The sequence below is a fragment of the Mustela lutreola genome, chromosome 6, assembly GCF_030435805.1.
Source record: "Mustela lutreola isolate mMusLut2 chromosome 6, mMusLut2.pri, whole genome shotgun sequence".
In the NCBI taxonomy this organism is placed as follows: Eukaryota; Metazoa; Chordata; class Mammalia; order Carnivora; family Mustelidae; genus Mustela; species Mustela lutreola.
The window spans coordinates 8,823,082-8,842,753 of record NC_081295.1 but is presented as its reverse complement, the minus strand read 5'-3'; the positions used below and the strand labels follow the sequence as shown (position 1 = coordinate 8,842,753).

The 19,672-nt window shown below is 49.8% G+C and overlaps 1 protein-coding gene across 3 annotated transcripts in view; it reads left to right on the top strand.

Moving 5' to 3' along the window:
• The window catches only part of SYTL3 (synaptotagmin like 3), a 79,572-nt gene that overhangs the window by 30,583 nt on the left and 29,317 nt on the right, over positions 1–19,672 (top strand). For all 3 annotated transcript variants that reach the window (XM_059176636.1, XM_059176635.1, XM_059176638.1), the window contains 4 exons: positions 456–520; positions 14,634–14,685; positions 15,699–15,768; positions 17,403–17,481. In XM_059176636.1, the coding sequence (XP_059032619.1) occupies positions 456–520; positions 14,634–14,685; positions 15,699–15,768; positions 17,403–17,481 (266 nt within the window). The remainder of the gene's footprint in view (positions 1–455; positions 521–14,633; positions 14,686–15,698; positions 15,769–17,402; positions 17,482–19,672) is intronic.

Genomic DNA, 19,672 nt, shown 5'->3' with positions numbered 1-19,672 from the left:
CAAACTAACCTTAACCTATTTTAGGGATGAACTCCCACCTGGCCAAATGGACAGCTTTGGATTTTTTTGTTAATTATCCTTCATGCCGTTTTTGACCATTGTAAACATGATAAATTGATCATTTGGATGGTAATTGTGTTTCCCTGTGTATATTTATTAGGAAAACATGAAGTACTTAATATAAATTGGTCACACCCATATGTTCATATGTATATATTGCATCTGTATGTTACAAAGAGGATAAAAGAGACCGAAGCAGAGACCCCCAGCTTTGCTGCTAACAGATCACTTAATCTCTATCAGAGATCTGTAAAGTAGGGGTTGGGGCCAGAAATTTGAACTCTGAGGACCCTTGCAAGACTAATTTTATGCAATACTATCTACCTACCTCTTATGAGCCAAACACAGCACCATCCGCATCTCTGTCTGAGGCTTCCTTTCTGCTTGTTTTTCAGAAATGTGAAAATAAAAACTGGAGAATGGTTCTTTGAGGAGCGAGCCAAGAAATTTCCAACTGAAAGTAAGTGCTCTTAAGTTTTTTCCTCAAGTAAAATGATATACTTCTTGTTTTAAAATAGTTATGTTAAGACTGTTGAATATAAAAAACTTGATAGGCTGGGATGCCTGGGTGGCTCAGTGGGTTGAGTGTCCGACTCTTGATTTCAGCTCATGTCTTGATCGCAGGGTCATGAGTTCAAGCCCTGTGTCGGGCTCCACGCTGGGTCTGGAGCCCACTTACCACAAACAAACCAACATTTTATAGGTCATTTGGCCCACGCCACTCAGCATCTTTCCCTGTGGTGCTTCCCTCTGTACCCCAGCTCACCTGCGGAAATCTGCCTGCTGCCCCGGGGGTCTCCCCGGCTTCCTGCTTGTGGGGTGGGCTCTCCCTCCTCCGACACTCTGCTTTGCCCATCCCTTCCATAACTGGGGAAAGTGCCTTGTGCTGTGTTATTTGCATCCTTCTCTTTCCCTCCGGAAGCAGAAACTGTGCTTTTCAAATCTTGTTAGCCCCTCATGGCCCCGAGCACAAAACCTTGTTCGTGATACTTGAGCAACATGATGGACTCGCTGAAGCCCCGGGGAGTGAATGGTATTAGAATTTGGCAGAGGTTAGTGATTAGGAAGGGAGCGTATGTCGTGATTCTCTGCGTGCAAGTGTGCATGTGGTCTGGGCACCTGAAATATCTTATAAGGAATTTGCAAAGCTGATGTAACCGTGTCATTGGTTGCTGGGGCCAGAAACCATGGGCAGAACTAATTTGGCTTTGGTAACATGTAAGTGGCACAGATCGGAGAACGACTTATCAGATAAAAGCACATGCATGTGTCATCAGAATCAAGCGGAGCCCGCGTGCTCTGTGATCCGCGTTCATCCACAGGGGTAACACCCCTCCTCTGGGATGCGGGTCCGCGGGGACTAGACACAAGGAGCCTAGACTGACCTAGAGGCAACGGGCTGGCCTGAAATCCTTCTTTCTCCTAGAAAAAGTGACTGTTTGAGATAAAGAAAGAAGTTGTTTAGCCACAACCCAAAATGTGTTGGCAAGGAAAGGAAGCCTTGTGTGGGAGCCTGACACTCAGCTTTTATAAAAGACACGGTTCGCTGAGGTTGACGCTCCGTTGGCATTACCTTCTCTCCTGGATTCTATTCCAGACCCTTCTTACTCAAGCAAAGATGATGCTTCTGCAGAGTTTCTTACAAATCTGGAAGGAAGGACAATGCTAACCGGTGTGCTCGAGCCAAAGGGTGGGCAAGTGGGTGTGGTCTTACCCCGGACGGACGGCGCTCCTCGGCGTGTTTCCTGACAACCCTCTCTCCTGTCCCAAGCCAGCTTCCAGACACTATTTCCTGAATACTACCCACCCATGAGAGTCTACTACCCCCGGTATATTTCTGTATCTGTATTGGGACTAAAATTTGTCACATCCACTAAACACTCTTCTCCTCGCCCCACTTAGGGCATAATCTAGACAAGCACGGCAGGATGAGGTCTGAGTTGTATTGCTTTGTTTTGTGCCTTTAAAACACTTTAAAATACTTTTCTGTTGTGGGCGCCCGGCTGGCTCAGTCCGTAGACAATTGGCTCTTGACCTCAGGGTTGTGAGTTCAAGCCCAACCTTGGAAAGCAGACTGTACTTAAAATTTTAAAAATACCTTTTTTGTTGCGGGGTTGGGGTCAGGTAATAGATTCTCTCTCTCTTTTTTTTCCCACTCAGTTCCTATTTCATAAATGGTAAGAGGGTGGAGAGTGAAGTTTCTGTAATTTCTCAATAACAACTCCGTGAAGACCTCTCCTGGAAACTGTTGAGGTTGTTACTGCCTGAGGGAAATGAACTTGCAAGCGGGAACAGAGGTGTGCGCGCCCGCACCTTCTCATCATCTCTCTGGTGCTCCTCCGCTGAGTAGAAGTGAGAGGACCCGAGGAATAGGACAGGAATGAACCTGAACTCCTGGGTTTCGCTTCTTTGTCCAGTGACTTTCCACCGGAATGAAAAGGTCAAGAAAAAAAAAAAAAAAAAAAAAAGTAGACAGTGAAGTCAGCCTGAGAACAAATCACCCTTTTCTCTCATTGTTACTCCCAAGGTATAAAAGAAAGAAATAACAAGGAAAAAACAAACAAACAAACAAAAAACCAAATTCCTTCCTCCTCTACAACTGCTTCCTCACATACTGAGGGTCTCATGTTCTTACTGTCCAATTTAGGGTGAATTGGGCTCAAAAGGCACAGAGAGACCGAGGAAAGTGCCGAGCTGGGGGAGCACAGGTGTGAGTTGAACTCGGGTGGGGGGAGGTTGCAGGCGAGGAGCTGGAAGGGCAGTCGGGCTGAGATGACGCCCCCCTGGGCAGGTGGGCGCCCCCTGACTTACACCTGTGCCCGCAGGAACCCAGCGGACTCTGGTCCACCTGCTGTATCGGCTGAGGACCAGTGGGGAAAATAGGAGCCACGTGGGGATTTGAGCAAAGAGGATTTAATTTAGGGAATCGGTGAAACAGGTCTTACTGGAGGAAGAGAGGCCAAAAGGGAGGCGCTTGGGACCCCCGAGGTGGGAACTGCCGGAAGCAGACCCTTCCCAGACTGCGCGCAGGAACCTCCTGCCTTCTGGCCTCTCTGGCGCCCTCTGGTGGGCCCTGCGGGGAGCCCGCCGCACGCCCGGCTCGCCGGGGCGCGGGAGACCGAGGCGGCCTGTCGGCCGGGTGTGCTGTCCTGGTTCTTTCCAGCCTTCCACATCCTCATCGGAAGCTGGAGAAACGATTCGGTGGCACGAGGCACCGATGAGTACGAGACGGCTCAAGCCCATGCCCCGTTCTATTGCTGGATTCACAAATTCCTCCAAACGTTAAAACGATATCATTTTATATGTTTTCTGTCTTCAGCTGGAGGCTTGTCCGGGGCTGGAGGATCTGCTGCCCCCTGGCGGGAGGTGGGGGGTTCACACACCGACCCGGATGCGCCTGTTGCTGGCGGCAGCAGGCGGGGTCCTCCCCGCCCCGGCTCTCTGCAGGGCTGCCTGAGTGTGCTTACCGGGCGCTGGCTGGCTTCCCTCGGGCCCCCAGGGCCCTGAGAGACAAAGGCAGAGCCTGGTCTTTTTTTATATTAAATTTTTTTATTATGATAAAATATGCACAACATAAAATTTGCATTTTAACCATTCTTAACCTTATAGTTCAATGGCATTAAATGCGTTCACATTGTGTACCATGCCCCCCCCCCCATTCATCCTCAAGACTTCCTCTCCCACAATATCCTCCGCCTTCAGCTACCCAGAACTCCTGGGAACTTCTCTCTTAGGCTCCTGCTTCACAAAGCACACCCTGTCATTTCTGCTCTGTCCCGAGGTGACACAGGTCCGCTTTATTAGAGCAGGAGGGATGGCACAGGGTGGGTCAGGAGGCCAGCGGCCCCGGAGGAGCCATCAGCAAGCTGGCCACCCCAGCCTGTATTCCCTACCCTAATCCCCACAGCTGAGCCTCAGACCTGACTCCCTCCTGTGATCCATTCGGTCAGCAAGTCCCCACACTTCTGCCTCCCCAGTGTCCTGAATCTTCACCCCGCTCTTCTTTCCCACTTCTAACGCCGGAGCTCTAGCGGGTCCCCACGAGTTCACCTGCTTCCCCCATATTCCATCCTCCACTTTGCAAAGAGGATACTTTCTTTTCTCTTTTAATAAAAGGTGTTCCTTTTCTGATTGTAGAAGTCATGCATGCTTTTGGCAGAATATCTGGGCAATTCAGAACGGTATACCGAAGGCAATAAAAATCCCTCCACTCAACAAACTGTTGTAGATCACACACACACACACACACACACACACACACACACACACACTCTTCCAGTCTTCTTTCGAGGTAATTCTGTGCATGTGTGGGCACATACAGACTTACATTTCTTTTTATAAAGACTTTATTTTTAAGTAATCTCTACACCCAAAACATGGGACTCAGACTCACAACCATAAGATCAAAGGTTGTATGGTCCACCCACTGAGCCAGCCAGGCGCTCAGACTTACAGACTTCTTTAAAACAGATTTATGATCAGACTATATATGAGTTTTAATTTTGCTTTTAAAATTCGATATAGCACAAACATTTTCTTAGGCTATTAAGAGTGGTCCCAACATATATTGACTGCTACATAAAATACATCAGGTGGTTATACTCAACCTGTTCCCTCCTCCTTTTTTTTTTTTTTTCAAGATTTTTATTTATTTGAAAGAGAGAGACACAGCGAGAGAGGCAACACAAGCAGGGGGGAGTGGGAGAGGGAGATGGAGAAGCAGGCTTCCCGCCAACCTGATACGGGGCTCGATCCCAGGACCCTGCAATCATGACCTAAGCCAAAGGCAGACACTTAAGGACAGAGCCACCCAGGCGCCCCCAACCTGTTCCCTCTTGTCAGGGAGTGTATCACTGTATTCAAACTTTCGTATCACAGATAACTCTGTGATGAACATCCTGTTCAGGTATCGTGGCATCTCTGCTAATTTCCTTTGGAGAGATTCTAAGAAGAATGGCTGGTCAAAGCTGTGAGCACCTGAAAGGCTTTGATGTGTTTGCAAAATTACCCTGGGGAAGTGTTGCTCATTTGAACCACCAGGGCCAGGTGCGTGGTTGGTCCTACCACACTCTGGCCACCTCGAACTCCTATCCCTTGAAACGGGACTGCAAATTACATTTGTTCTGAATGTAAAAAACAAAAACAAACAAACAAAAAAACCTCATTAAAAATTTTTAAAATTTTCACATTAAAAAAGTGAAAAAAGGGCTGCCTGGGTGGCTCAGTGGGTTAAGCCTCTGCCTTCGGCTCAGGTCATGGTCTCAGGGTCCTGGGATTGAGTCCCGCATCAGGCTCTCTGCTGGGCAGGGAGCCTGCTTCTTCCCCCCCCCCCCCCTCTCTCTCTCCCTCTCTGCCTACTTGTGATCTCTCTCTGTCAGATGAATAAAATCTTAAAAAAAAAAAAGTGAAAAAAAGTTGAGAAGTGAAGAAAAGCATAACAAATAATGTTAAAAAGACAATGACTTCACCCTGAAAACTTCTGTTAACGTTTTCATGTCTATCATACATCATACCTGTTCTTTGGTGAATCAGTGTATCTATGTTTGTAAGTGTAGATTGTGTATGTGTGTGTATACAAATATACACATATACACACATAGCTACACACACATTTTTAAAAGTATTGAGATAAAACCATTAAGAAATTGATGTTTTTAGGTAAAAATGATTGAGTGAAGACAATTTTCTCTGAGTCAAGCTAAGAGATTTACATAATTGGGATCAAATTGTATATACAGTTTTATACTATTTCTTCATATAATAATTTACAAGAACATTTTTGCATATCCCTATCCCCCATCAACTACATACTTTCTGATGACCACCTCTCATTCCAACACTGGAATATGACTTCACTTACTGAACCAAATCACTATTGTGGTACAATGCGAGAACTTCTGGTTTTGCTCTTACATTTTGGGGAATTTATGATATTATTAAAATAATAAATACAAGTACAATGCACATCTTTGTAGATAAGTCTTTGGTACATCTCTGAATATTTCTAGAAAGAGAAGGATAAGATGAGAGGTTAGGAACATTGCTCCTGGGAAGGGGCAATTCTCCTTACCAGTGGGAATTGTTCATAAAAACAATCCAAACTATATCAGTTTGCTAAATCCCATTGGTTGTCTGAAATGGTTTCCCATCATTTTCATTTGAATTCATCTAACTCCTAGCAGGGTTGACTATCTCCCACCTGTTGGAACTTCTGCAGAATTTCTTTATATGATAAGGCTCTTCGCTCTATTCTGTCCTGTTAGCTGCACCTGTGTCGTTATTATTATTATTATTATTATTTTGTATACAGTCAATTTTATCTTTTCCTGTAGAATTCTTTGAGGGTTGGAGCTCTGAGGGAACGAGTGAGTGAGTGAATGAGTGGATGACATGAGTAAGGACGGAGCTGCTTGGAAACACAAGGTGCTGTTCTCTCTAGACCCCTTTTCCTTTTTATCCAGAAACCTAGAGCTAAATTTAATGTTCAGTTGAAGGAATTCCAAGAATCATTATGCCCTCTGTCACCCCATTTCCTTTTTATATACCTATTTTAATGGTTCTGTTGGATGTGTGCCATTTAAGGTAAATTCTCCCCAAATTTCCTTCAAAGTAGACAAAGTATTAAGGAATAATCCAATGAAGATATTAATTGGAGCAGTTTGTTGTGCTACTTTTCCAATACTTAAAAAGTTTAAAAGCAAGAAAAGATGAATTCCAATTTTTATTTTGCAGGTAAAGGGTACAAAAAACATTTTATAGATGTTGGTTTTCTTAAGTTTTTTCCCCCCTGATTATAGACTGCCTTTAGTTCCCCTCTAAGATTTTATAATTTGATATTTATTGTTGTTGTCTTAAAATAACTTGTTGTCTTAAGATAATTCCATGTAAGCCGTAGTTGCGGCTTATCTGGGGTGAGTCGGAATGATTAAAGCATGCAGACCTCCGTGGGGTCTGCAGTGTTCTGCAGGCAGTGAGCTACCCAGCCATCCGGTACGGTCACCTCCTGCCCCTCCCCCCTTGGGCACTTGGCCATCTCTGCGCCTAGAGTTTTTACTGTGGCTTCTGGGAACCCTGCTCCAGGATCAGCTGCAAAAGCTGTTTCAAATTTAAAGTTCCCAATTCCATGGGACCAGGTGTGGCTCAAGAGTGTGTATTTAACAAGTCCCCAGATAATTTTTTATGCATTTTAAGTTTGAGAGCTACTGGTAAAGTAGCAAATATAATGAGCAATTTTGATGACACTTTTCTAGATCACTAATAACTTAGAGAACTGAAACTGAAAACCCATCTTACATTTTTTTGGCATCTGCTAAGCTTATAAAGATAGCGCCCTCTTCTGGCTACTTGCTGTGAATGCGTCTTTTACCTTTTTTTTTTTTTTTTTTTTTTAATAACCATGACATTTTATTGCTTGATATTTGAGTGTAAGAGCAGAAAGAGAACAATACTAATACTCTTAATACTAGTATTTTTTCAAGTTTCAGAATAGTTAAATGTTATATATAAACAATCTTCTGTGACTTTCATTCCATTGTTAGTTATTGGGAAACACAATAATTTAGGGAGGCTGGGGTGCCTGGGTGGCTCAAAGAGTTAAGCCTCTGCCTTCAGCTCAGGTCATGATCCCAGAGTCATGGGATCAAGCCCCGTGCTAAGCAGAGAGCCTGCGCCTCCCTGTGTGGGGGTTGGAGCACTTGGGCTCACAAAGGTGTGAGGAAATAGGGGTGACCCTACCACAAAGCCCTGCCTTGATTGCCTCTGCTTGCTGGCTCAGTAGAGACCTTCCTCCCATGCAATTCAGCAGGTGGATTTTGCAAGGATGATCGAGGAAAGCTTTCTGGAGATTACAGATCAAGCGCCTAGTTCATGTACTTACATTCACGAGACAGTGTCTTTATGAAATCATGTTTATTTCCCAGATACATAATTTGGTATATGCTCTTGCCTTATTTTAAAGAAAATGTGACATCTTATCTCTCGATATTTCCTCCTCACTACTGTCCTTCAGAGGGAGGACAAAATGAAGACAAACCCACAGGAAGGGGTGGGAGCCCTAGAGCGGGTTTCCCAGCTGATTGAATTCCTCGTTGTGTCCCGGACAGATTTTCAGACCGGTCCATTTGAATAAGTTAGAACAGAGACTGTCAAGTCGATTTTATGACTCCTGCTGAAGGAAGCCCTTGACCTTCAAACTGTTGGTTCCTACCCACTGTTTCTAGGTAGTGGTCCTTGGAGGCAGGTTTTTGAGTTTAGCCGTCTTTGACTTCATGATGCCTTTGGCTTTGTTCACAGTCGGACTCAAAAATGGAATTGCTTAGATTGTCAAGGGCAGTTGGATTGTCCTACATCAAAATGAAAAGCTTGTGCATCAAAGGACACTGTCAACAGTAAAAAGATGACCCATGGAAGGGAAGAAAATATTTGCAAATTACATATCTGATAAGGGATTAATATCCAAATTCTTGAGGATAGAAGATTCCTAAACCCCTACATTCAATTTTTAGAGAAAATCCAAGGACGCAGGAAGGCAGTCTATATTCTGTTAGCCCCTAGGTCCTCAACAAACCTGGGCCAGTCATTCTAACCGTCAGCCTAAGTGCATCTTTGTGTTAGAGTTACCGTCCAGCTCCTGGTGATTATTGTCAACATGAAAGTCATCCAGAATTTCTACTGATAGAATATAGGGCTTAATTAAGGAGAAAAAATTATTTTTCTGTCTTGTGACTAGGCAGAAGAGTAGTGTCTCATGGCAGAAGGACACTGGCTGAGAGAGATTTTCTGCCAACAGGATTATAAATCTACTATTATTAATTTTTGCTCTCCTGGAGGGCATTAGTTGCTGATTCACGGTTCTGTGTTCTATCTTCTTTTATCCTGGTGCAGTACCTTGGCCCCAGTGCTATTTAAGCTCAAAGCTTCTCTAAGGACTAAAATATATTTAAGAATGGCTCTGGAATCCAGCTTTAAAACCATTTATGACAGGACATCATGATTATACGCTGAGGGATTTCTAGGTCAAATTTGTTGAGACATTTTCCATTTTGCATATGTGAGCCAAAAAACTGGTCTAAAACTTTATCGTTCTAGAGATGTTTTCCTGTCCTATGAAAGAAAAAAGTCCTAAAACACACTGTAATTCTCCAACAACCCCCCCCCCCCCCGCAATTCCTGGTTTTGTGTGTGTGTTTGTTTGTTTTCAACTCCTGGTTTTATTTGCCTTTTCTAGAATTTCGAGGGTACTCCAGCTCCAGTGTGGGCCAACTATCAGGATGGTCACATACAGTGGAGTGGGTTGAGCACTGTACTAGGGAGTCACCTCTAAGAGAGTACGGTTTGCATCATAGACATCTGAGCATTGATGATTTTTCTGGAAGAATCCGCAAAAGATGTTGTTCTAACAACATCTGTATATTACAAACAACTTGTACAACCAACTCCTAGTGGTAAACAAAAGTATCTTGAGGAAGGGGCACATTTGCCTCATTCGCAGGGAGCTCCGTGTGGGGTCGCCCCACCTGTGTTTTGCTTCGGGTCACACCTGGGATTCCAGAGTGTGGTTTCCTTCGGGGGATCCTGCTCCCCAACCAGGGGCGCCAGCGGAGAGGTAGCTGTGGGCCAGGCCCCCCTCCTGTTCGATGGTCTGCTCACTCCCCATCAGGACCCCACAGGACTCGACGGTTGTGTGGGACTTCCCTAACCAAGGGTTGCTGTGGGGCCTTGCGCTCTGGCAGGGGAGGTTAACAGTGGTCTCAGAAGACAAATAAGCTGCATAGATCCCAGAGTTCCGGACATGAGGCTGCTTGTCCATCGGACAACATGGTTCACCGGCCTGATCATGTTGCCTTAGGTGTCGCATGGGGGTTCCACGGAGGCTGCTCGGGGCCTGTGTCACCCAGGTGGGAAGAGTTGGGGGAGCAGGGCCCGGCCACCGCTGCCGGGCCGGGGCTGCAGGGCGCTGGGGGGCTGCGAGCGGCCGGCGAGGCCCCGGAGGCTGCTGAGATGGGCGGCCGGCCCGTGGGGCGCTTGGGAACACCGGCGACAAGAGGCTTCCTCCCCGCTCTCTTTCGACTGAGAAGTGGTGCGTAGACAGCGACTTGTCGCAGACACGCTGTGCTGTGCCGCGGCCCGTCGGGTGTTGGCCCTGGAAACCACAGCTGCGCTCGGTGGCGGGAACGGACCCGTGCGGGACCGTGAGCGGAGCTTGTGTCTTGCTTATCTCCATGAAGGGCTCCTGTGTGTTCGCCCCAGTGAAGGTGGGTGAATGGGTGAGTCACATGGAGGCCAGGTCGTGAGACAGCAGCGACCTTGGTTTTTTTTTAAAGATTTATTTATTTATTTTAGAGAGAGCCTGCCAATGAGCATGAGAAGTGGGGGAGGGATGGGGGGGGTAGAGAATCCCAAGCAGACGCTCTGCTGAGCACACAGCCCTGTGTGGGGTTCGATCTCACGACCCCGAGATCACGGCCCGTGCCAAAATCAGAGTCAGCCACTTAACCGACTGTGCCACCGCGTGCCCTGATGACCTGTTCATACCTGTTGAGTCGCTCAGCTCGAATGAGGAGGTCACGCTTATTGTTAAAATATTTCTGGTTGCTGTTGTCATATTTATAACTGCCCCCCCCCCCCGCCCCGTGAGACAAAGCCTCTGCTGGTGCTGGTGACACTGAGACGAAGAAGACGGGACCTGTGTCCTCAGAGTCCTCCCCGTGTGGTCAAGACTCTCCAAATAAGGTCACAGTCACAGGGCTAAAGAGTAGGACTTCGGGGCACCCAGCAGGCTCAGTCCATTGTGTCTGATTCTTGATTGCAACTCAGGTCATGATCTCAGGGCGGTAGGATCGAGCCCCGGCTCAAACTCTGCTCAGCAGGGAGTCTGCTCGAAGATTCTCTCCCTCTGCCCGTCCCCCTCTTTAAAATAAATAAATAAATAAAACAAATAAATAAATCTTTAAAAAAAAGATGAGGACTTTAACCTGTCTTTCCCGGGGGTACAACTCCACCCAGGGCAGCCTTGAATGTCGGTCGAGGACATTCTTTCTGTGTTGGTCATATATGCGTGGACGGTGGGCTGCAGCCCGAGGTCGGCATCCCCTCTGCTCGGGCCAGGGCGTGGCCGGGGGCAGGCTAGGAGAGAAGGGGGAGCCCGAGGGGCATGGAGGGCTGCTGGCACCCTCACTGTCTGGCCCCTCTCTCCCTCACCCTCAGCCCCAAGGCTGGATGCCCCAGCCCAGGCACCCAGGCTTGGTTCCTCGCAGGGGAGACACACGGGACGAGTAGGAAGAGTGTCTAAAATGAAGCCTCTCCAAGTTTTGGGGGAGCTGGCCGTTGGTTCATAAGTGGTTGCTTCCCCCCTTGCTTTTTATTATGGACATTTCCCCACGTGAGCGAGGTAGAGAGAAGGGTAGAGCCTGCGTGCCGGTCACCGCTCCACTCTGTGCGTCCGGTTTCGGAGGCAAGTCATGGTGCAAAAGCCAGCTTTGTCTTTGGACCCTGGGGCTTTGGGCCTATTGCAAAATGTCCCCAAGCCTTGGTTTTCATTGATACAATAGAGATGACACCTAGAGACAACCCGAGAAGCAAAGGCGAGTGGAGAGCTGGGACCAGCATCGTGCAGTCGACTGCTGACGAATGGCGGCTGGGCCTTCTGGAACGTGCGATGGAAGCCTAGGCTCCTGGTCCGGGCCACAGCGGCCAGAGCAGCACAGTAGGGCCGCTGCTTCCTGACACCTGGGAGGACCCCAGGGAGAGCTCCTCTGACCAGCATTTCCTTCCCCTGGTTACATGCGTGTTCATTTAGTTTTTTTCAGAGAGAGAGAGAGCAAGCGAGTGAGCATGTGTGCAAGAGGGAGCAGGGGGAGGAGGGGGAGGAGGGGCAGAGGGAGAGAATCTCAAGCCGACTCTGAGCGCGGAGCCCAGTGTGGAGCTCAGTCCCACGCCCCCGAGATCCTGAGAAGCGGAAATCAAGAGTCAGACACCCGCGGGCTTAGCCACCCAGGCACCCCTGTTACTTGCATTTTTCCGTTACCAGAAAGTCAATAGTGCTTTTTAAGGAAGCCTCTGAGAAGAAACAGCGGAGGGACTAGAGGAGGTAACAGGGATATAATATAAACAGGGAAATAAACAGGGGAGCTGGACCCGGCCACAGGGCAGGGCTTCCCCAACTTCAGAGAACAGACCTCGATTCCGTGCAGCGGCGCTGGGCCTGGGTTTCTGCATTGCCCGCAGGCTCCCGGCTGCCCATGCTTGGAGTAGAAAGCACATGGCGGTGCAGTAGGACCCGAAGGCCAGACCTGTTCTGTGTTCATTTTTGTACGTCCTGCGAATTAAGAATGAGTTTTATATTTTGGAATTATCCAAAGAATAGTTGTAACCCATAAAAAAAAATAATTAAAAATTTCAAATTTCAATGTCCACGAAGTTTAATTGGGGCACAGACATACCCCTCTTTATTTTTTAAAATTTTATTTATTTTTAAATTTTATTTAAATTCAGTTAATTAACATATAACCTGTTATTAGTTTCAGAGGTAGAGCTGACCGATTCATCAGCGGTGTGTAACACCCAGTGCTCATTCCATCACGTGCCCTCCTCAATGCCCAACCCCCAGTTACCGCATTCCCCGCACCTCCCCTCCGTCGTTCCGATATTGTGTATGGCTGTTGTCACAGGCACAGAGGACAGAGACTAGGTAGAGCCTAGTATTCTCACTCTGCAGAGAGGGTTTGCGGAGCCCACAGCGCAGCCGGCCAGACCCGACGCGGCCAGCAGGGGGCAGCAGAGAGCCGTCTGCGCCCGGCCTTCCCTGGGACCTCCCGCGGGGTACTGGGAAATGGGGTGTAGAGGACTAAGCCAAAGTTGAGAATGGAGATAGGGGCCTGAGGTAGAAACGCCCCGGCAGTGGGCTCTAGGAGATGAGGTGCGGGTAAGCGGGAGTGAGTAGACAGTGTCTGTGCAGGAAGAGACAGTGGGCAGGCTGGGTGGTCCCAGGCAGGTGTGGAGGCCCAGGGACGCTGCGTGGGGCTTGGACTCTGGGCCATGGCGGTGAGGAGTCACTGAAGGGCTTTAGGCCGTAGAAGGATAGCATGGATGGGAGAGGGCGCTGTGCCAGGTGGCTGTGCCTTGGGGACACTGTCACCACAGTCCAGGGACAGGATGGCGAGCGTCTGCAGCAGGCAGGCTGTGGGAAGGGGGAGCCAGCACCCATGGTGAGCGCACCAGCCGGCTCCCAGGGGCTCAGAGCTTGCTGTCCCTTGGGTTCTGCGTTTTCACTCAGGACACCCTGGATAGTGTTGCTAATTTTTTTTTCTCTGCCTTGTTTTTCTCTGCTTTCATGACAACTGACCAGGAGGTGCTCAGGTTCAGTTCTCTTCCGTGTGACCTCGCTGCTTTCTGTCCAGGCACTGGTGCGGGGGTGGGCTCCCCCCCATCCCCTGTTGCAGGCTGATTCTGCGGGTGCAGCTCTCAGCCCTCGGGGCTGCCTTTCTGATCTGCCTTAGACACGCTTTTCTTAATGGTGCGGAGGGCTCACGAACTCCTTTGAGAACCTGGTGAACTCCATCACCGACACCCCACAGTGCACACAGACAGGTGGTTTCAGAGTTTGACTTGAGCGTTCGGGGCCCCCCCACTCCCTGAGGCTGGCTCCAGTGAGGAACCGCTCCCCTGGGGGGTCAGCCTGCCTCCTGGCTTTAGGGTTTGGGCCTTGGTATCAGAGACGCTTGCCTTCCCCTCCCAAAGTCCTCCCAGACCTGCTTCTTGTCTGATGGAGAGGAAATGAATGTGGATGTAAGTCTTTCTCTGGAATGGATTAAGACCTTCCCCACACCACACAGGAGCTAGACAGCGTGGCGGCCTTGCATGGGGCAGCGGAGCCCGGGGTGGCAGCCCAACCTCTTCCTATGCACCAGGCCAGGAAACATCATGTCCACAGAACGATGGATGTGGAGAGTTCTATTTTGGGGCCTTAATACATCATAAAATCCCCTTGCCTTGAAACAAAAGGAGTACTATATCAGAAGAGTCTTATTGAGGAAATCATTGGCCTCTGTAACTACAAATAAGTAGATTACATTTTTTAACGGATTAACTTAATCCCCATAACAAGGAATGTTTAAAGGAATATAGTCATGCTATTATTAAATGTTTCCAAAGGACCAGTGGAAGCTTGGGAGCTTGGACTGCTTTTCAAATTTTCCAGATTTAGAAAATCTAACCCTATGTCAACTCTTATTAAAAGCGATCATTCCCTGCGATTATGTGTATGTTCGTGTTTATGAATGCATTTTGAACAACTTTTGTGGGATGTAGTTTATAGACCATAAACATCATCTGTTTTTTAACATGTATTTTTAACATATAATATAATCTAATTATTTTTAGCAAATTTACAGGGTTGTGCCACCATTACCACAGCTGGATTTTAGAGCCTTTCTAGCACCCCAAGATGGTCTTCTCCTTTTTCACTGTAAGAAGTGGTATTAGAAAAATAATAATTTTAATTGATTACTTCCTGTGTGTGCATCACCAAGGTTGTCTTCTCACTAATGAATGACCTTTGCTGGTATCTCTCCCAGGCAAACACGCGACAGCCGGAGCAAAGCTCTTACAATCTTATCAGGAGCTGAGGTGAGTGCGGGGAGAGGGCGAGGTCGGACCGTCCTGGTCCCTCCTGGCCTGGGCAACAAAAGAGGCTGGAAGAACTGGAGATCTCCTGACTTTCAGGCGTGGCTGCTCGGGAATGTGACTTTTTTTTTTTTTAAATGATAAAGTGCCTCGAAAAGATTGAAACAGAGGTAGTTCCACATTCTTATGAAGAGCCTTCTTGGGAGCTCGCAGAGCATTTTCTCACTAAAGGTTTTATTTCCTAAATTCTGAAATGTGGTAAGAAAATGAAATATTATTTTTGAGGGCGAAGTTCTAAACCAAGCATTTGCTTTTATGAATCATTCGCATCTCCAGCATCACGCGCAGTGCCTACCGCCTCACAGGCTCCGTGGAATAAAATTGGCAGCAATGAGGTGTGGTCTGTGAGATGCTAACTTCTTCTTCATATTCTTTTTTTTTTTTTTTTAAGATTTTATTTATTTATTTGATAGAGAGAGGGAGAAAATATTTGAGGGTGGGGAGAGAGAGAGAGAAGCAGGCTCCCTGCCCAGCAAGGAGCGGGATGCGGGACTTGATCCTAGGACCCTGGGATCATGCCTGAAGCTGAAGGCAGGTGCTTAATGGACTGAGGCACCCAGGCGCCCCTCCCCCATCAGCTTCTGATTCCCTTCCTACGTGATTTTGGCATTCATGGCGTTTTGGGCACTTCTGCTGACACGGGTTCAGCTGTCCCGCAGGGGACATGCACGTGCGCTGGGCTCCGGAGCCGCCCGGCTACTTTCGACCACACGTGTGGAGCGTGAAGCCGGGGCAGCTCATCGGCCACGTCCTGATACCAGGAAAGGATGACCCGCCCGGAGGAGCAGATCCACGCAGGGCTGCCCGATCCTCTTCTAAAATGTGAGGAAGTGAAAGCAAAAAAAGAAAGATCAAAGAACTTCCACTACAGGATGATGGCGAGTCCCGTGTATTTGTCGGACTAATAGTTGGATCATTCGTGACCCGTTTCTTATTCCTGTGTTTTCCCTTGGCAGCAAGATTTCTGTGGTTCCTCCGACCCCACCTCCTCTGAGTGAAAGCCAGTGCAGTAGCAGCTCTCAGAGGGTAACGTGTCCGTTCTGTGCGCCTCCCTGGGGACGGGGAAGCGGGAGGGGTGGAGGGTGAAGGGGGTCTGAGAGGTTGGACCAAGGTCACGGGAGCAAAGGGATCCACCTGTGGGTGGAGTAGGCCATGGAGGCCGGATGTGCTGGGCCTGCCCAGGGCCTGTGCTCCCACCATGCTCTGCGGGCATTAGCAGCGACTCCCCTTTCTGTCTGCTCCCCACGTCTTCACCTGCCCCCACATCCCCACCTGCACCCCACATCCCTGCCACTCTACTCGTCATTTTGTTGACCGTCTTCCCTACGTGTGCTCTGTGCTCTCGAGTGTGGGGACCTGAATAGGAGGCCGCGTGTCGGGGTCTCTAGGGAAGTAAAGAGGAATCAACACAGGTTGATTCACAGGTGTGTGATTCATGGGTGTGGGAGTGCCTGTGTGTGTGTGTGTGTGTGTGTGTTGAGTACTTATAGATGCTAACAGAAAATAGACCAGGACCCTTTCTGTCCACAGAAATTCGTGGTGTCATCTTTGGGAAGTTACCTGGGTTCCTGCTTGGGAGGCAGAAATAATTATACTCTGCAGACTTGCTTCCCATGGCTGGTGTGAGAAATTAATGAAATGATGTCTGTGCTGGTACTTGGAAACTGTAAAGTACCATGAAAACGCATGGTCTTGATTATTTTTGTTATTCTTCTTCTTCTGTGAATTGAAGAGAGTAACTACATCTGTACATAGGAGGGCATGTTCATATGTTCGTGAGAGAAAGAGTCTATTTATTCTTTTCCCAGTTTCAAACTGAGACCCTGGAATGACCTTCAAAATTCTGCTCCACTTTCTCCTTGAGATTCTAGATCTTCCAAAACTGCCCCAGCACAGATGTGCTCAAGACATAGTTCCTGGATGGATGGATGGATGGATGGATGGATGGACAGATGAGTTGATGGAGGAGTGTATGGCTGGAGGGTTGGATGGATGAATGGATGGACAGATGAGTTGATGGAGGAGTGTATGGCTGGAGGGATGGATGGATGGATGGATGGATGGATGACTGCAGGGGTGTATGGCTGGAGGGCTGGATGGGGCAGATGGAAGGAGGCAGGGGAAGGGGAGGGGGAGGGATGGAGGGATAGGACTTGAAGGGGAAAGTGACCTCCTTTCTGTCACTTTTGCTTCCTTTTGCTTCTCTCTCCCGCTTCGCGGGGTGGACTCACTCCTTGGCTCCAGCCTGGTGCTCTGAGCCTGGTACCACCACTGGCCACTGTGTTATGTGCTGTGTTGGCCTCCTCTCTGCCTGGAGCTGGGGTGGGGTCATACAAGAGCTGGTTAAGGAAGCAGGAGTCCACCTGAGTACGGTCCGAGCCAGCGGAATGTCGGGCGTTATTCCCAGGAGGTAGTTGCCACCGTGTCAACACCCCTGCTGATGCCCTTTCCCGAAAGGCGGGTGTCAAACCTCAGAGGAAGGGGGTCCCTGACTCCGGAGAGGCTCGTGCCCTCCCCTCCGCAGACATGCACGCACACACACCTGCACGCACCCGTGCGCTCACACCTGCCGGCGTTGGGGGTTGGCAGCCTGGAGGCGGCTGGGCAGACACGAGTTCTCAGCTGTAACTCTCATTCTCTCTCCTCTGTCTCTGTTTTAGTTACAGGAACTTGGTCAGTTTAAAGGATTTAATAAATCCGTGGAAAATTTGTTTCTGTCTGTTACCACCCACATGAAAAGTAAGTGGACGCCCCTGCATGTGTTCTCCCCACCGTCGGCCGAGGGGACCTCTCTGTCTCCAGCTCCTGGGGAGATCCAACACCCCAGCCCTTCACCCCGCCACCCGCAGAGGCGGCCTCTGGTTTCCTGGGGGAAGAGGAGACACCCTTCAGCCCACTGGTCTGACTCAGTTTACCCCCACTGCTGCCCCGACCTGCCAGAGATCAGCACGTGGCGGGAAGCAGCTGGCGTGGACCAGTATGGGCAGCCGCCCCAGCCTCTCCCAGGGCCCCACAAGGACAGTGGGGTGGGACGTCTCTGGGGAATGAGATCTGGGAGCTTTCCCGCCAGGCACGGCCCGGTGTCGGCCCTTTGCACAGAGCTGCTTGTCCATTCTTCTTTCCGTCTTGGTCAGTTTATCTCCCTCAATGGGCAACAATCATGTGATTCACAGATGTGCGGAGCCCAGAACTCCCACTGCTTACAATCCTGCATCTTTCAGTGTCCCTCTGCTCAGATAGTCTCTTTCCTGTTGATCTTAAGCCGCAAACCGCATATAATAGCCCAGGCCCGTGAGGGTGTCCAGAGAGAGGGTCCCGTGGGGCAGCAGAGGGTTTCAGGGACCCAGTCCTTTTTACCACGCTTCTGTTGAGCTTCTGCCCACGCTGGTGGATGTGGATGGGCTCAGTGTTGTCCCTTGGCCTTGAGACAGTCTCATGACTTGATTTTAATTAGTTCTCCGTATTCCCCATGAGCCCTTCTGAGCTGCTTCGTGACAACTGAAACCAAAGCACCACTTTTCAGACAAGCAGAAAGGTGACCGTCCCCAGAGACGGTCTGTCCCCCTCGGCCTCAGGAGGACTGAGCAGCAGAATTGCATGCCGCCTGCTGGCTGATAGAGGTCGGAGGTTTGGAGTCACCCCTTAGTCGGCCTGGCTCTGGGACGACATCCGCACTCCGTGCGCACCAGCCTTGAAGGCCGGTCGGTGCACTCAGCCGTGGGCTCGGCTCCTGCTGCCGCTCTTCCTGTCCGTACTTCTCCGCGTCGCTTTCTAGAAGCACAGCTTCTGCCTGAATCCACTCGGCTTACGAGAACCCCCTCCCACCGCTGTACTCTGGAATCCTGCCTCAGCATTAGCTGGGACCTGGTGATCCCTCAGCCAGGCACCCAGAGAGGCAGGACACGTGTTCCATCTTGTCCCGGGTCGCTCTTGGCCTCCGACACCTGCTGGGACCCACAGGGGGACGTTTGGAGGCTTCTGCGCCCATAGCCTCACCTGAGCCACGTCCTCATGTTCGACACTTGCCTGCTGAGCACCTCGAGTGCTGGGACGATGCGTCCATGCAAACCAGCAGACCCGAGGGGACAGCTGGGGCTAATCCCTGGGGGGCGGGGGCTTCGTAGGAGCAGAGCAGCATCTCTTCTCTGCCGTGGGACACAGATTGAAGCCCTTAACCTGGGCCCCCTCCCTGCTTGTTCGGGCTCTAGTGCTTCATGAGATGGAGACCTCAGCCCCGGGGCAGGGGCGAATGGGTCCCTGGGAGGGATGGTCTGCCGAGCGCCTCTCCCACATGCTCTGGCTGATTGGGGAAAGAGCACGGACCACACACCCTGCACCCCGTCTCTGCCTCAGGGCGCGCAGCTGGGTGGGGGTGACTCCTCTTTCTTCTGGTCCTGAGCTGTGGGGCACCTGTCCCTCTCGATCCGTCGTGCAGCTCTTTCTTACAGAAGTGCTGCGGAGGACAGCCTCTTTCCGGTGTCCCCTGGGGTCCGTGGGGGGATGGCTGGAGGGGCTTCCTGGCCTGAAGGGTTTGGGGAGCGGCCCCAGAGCAACGAGGTAAAGTGTTGCCCCAGGAAGCCAGTCCAGCTGGAAGAACGGAGCTGTCCCGGCCCTTTTTATTACGGCTGCGTTTCTAAGAGATGTCAGCCCCTGGCTCCCTTGGAAGGGAGGAGGAAGAAGAACGATGATTTTCACTTCAGGGCCCTTCTGTGCTTCTTGCTGTTTCTTTTCCTTTTCACCACGTAATGCCGATGCCCAGCCTGGTCTTTAGAATCCCCTGGGAGGCACGCCACCTGCCTGGTCTGTGACCGTAGGTGGAGCAGATGAAGGCACCAGCTTTGGGGCAGGGGGAGGACACCGTCCTTAAGGGGGGGCTTCACCTTCAGGGGCTCCCCCCCTTTGTAGTGGGACTGGGGTCTGGTGGTGTGAG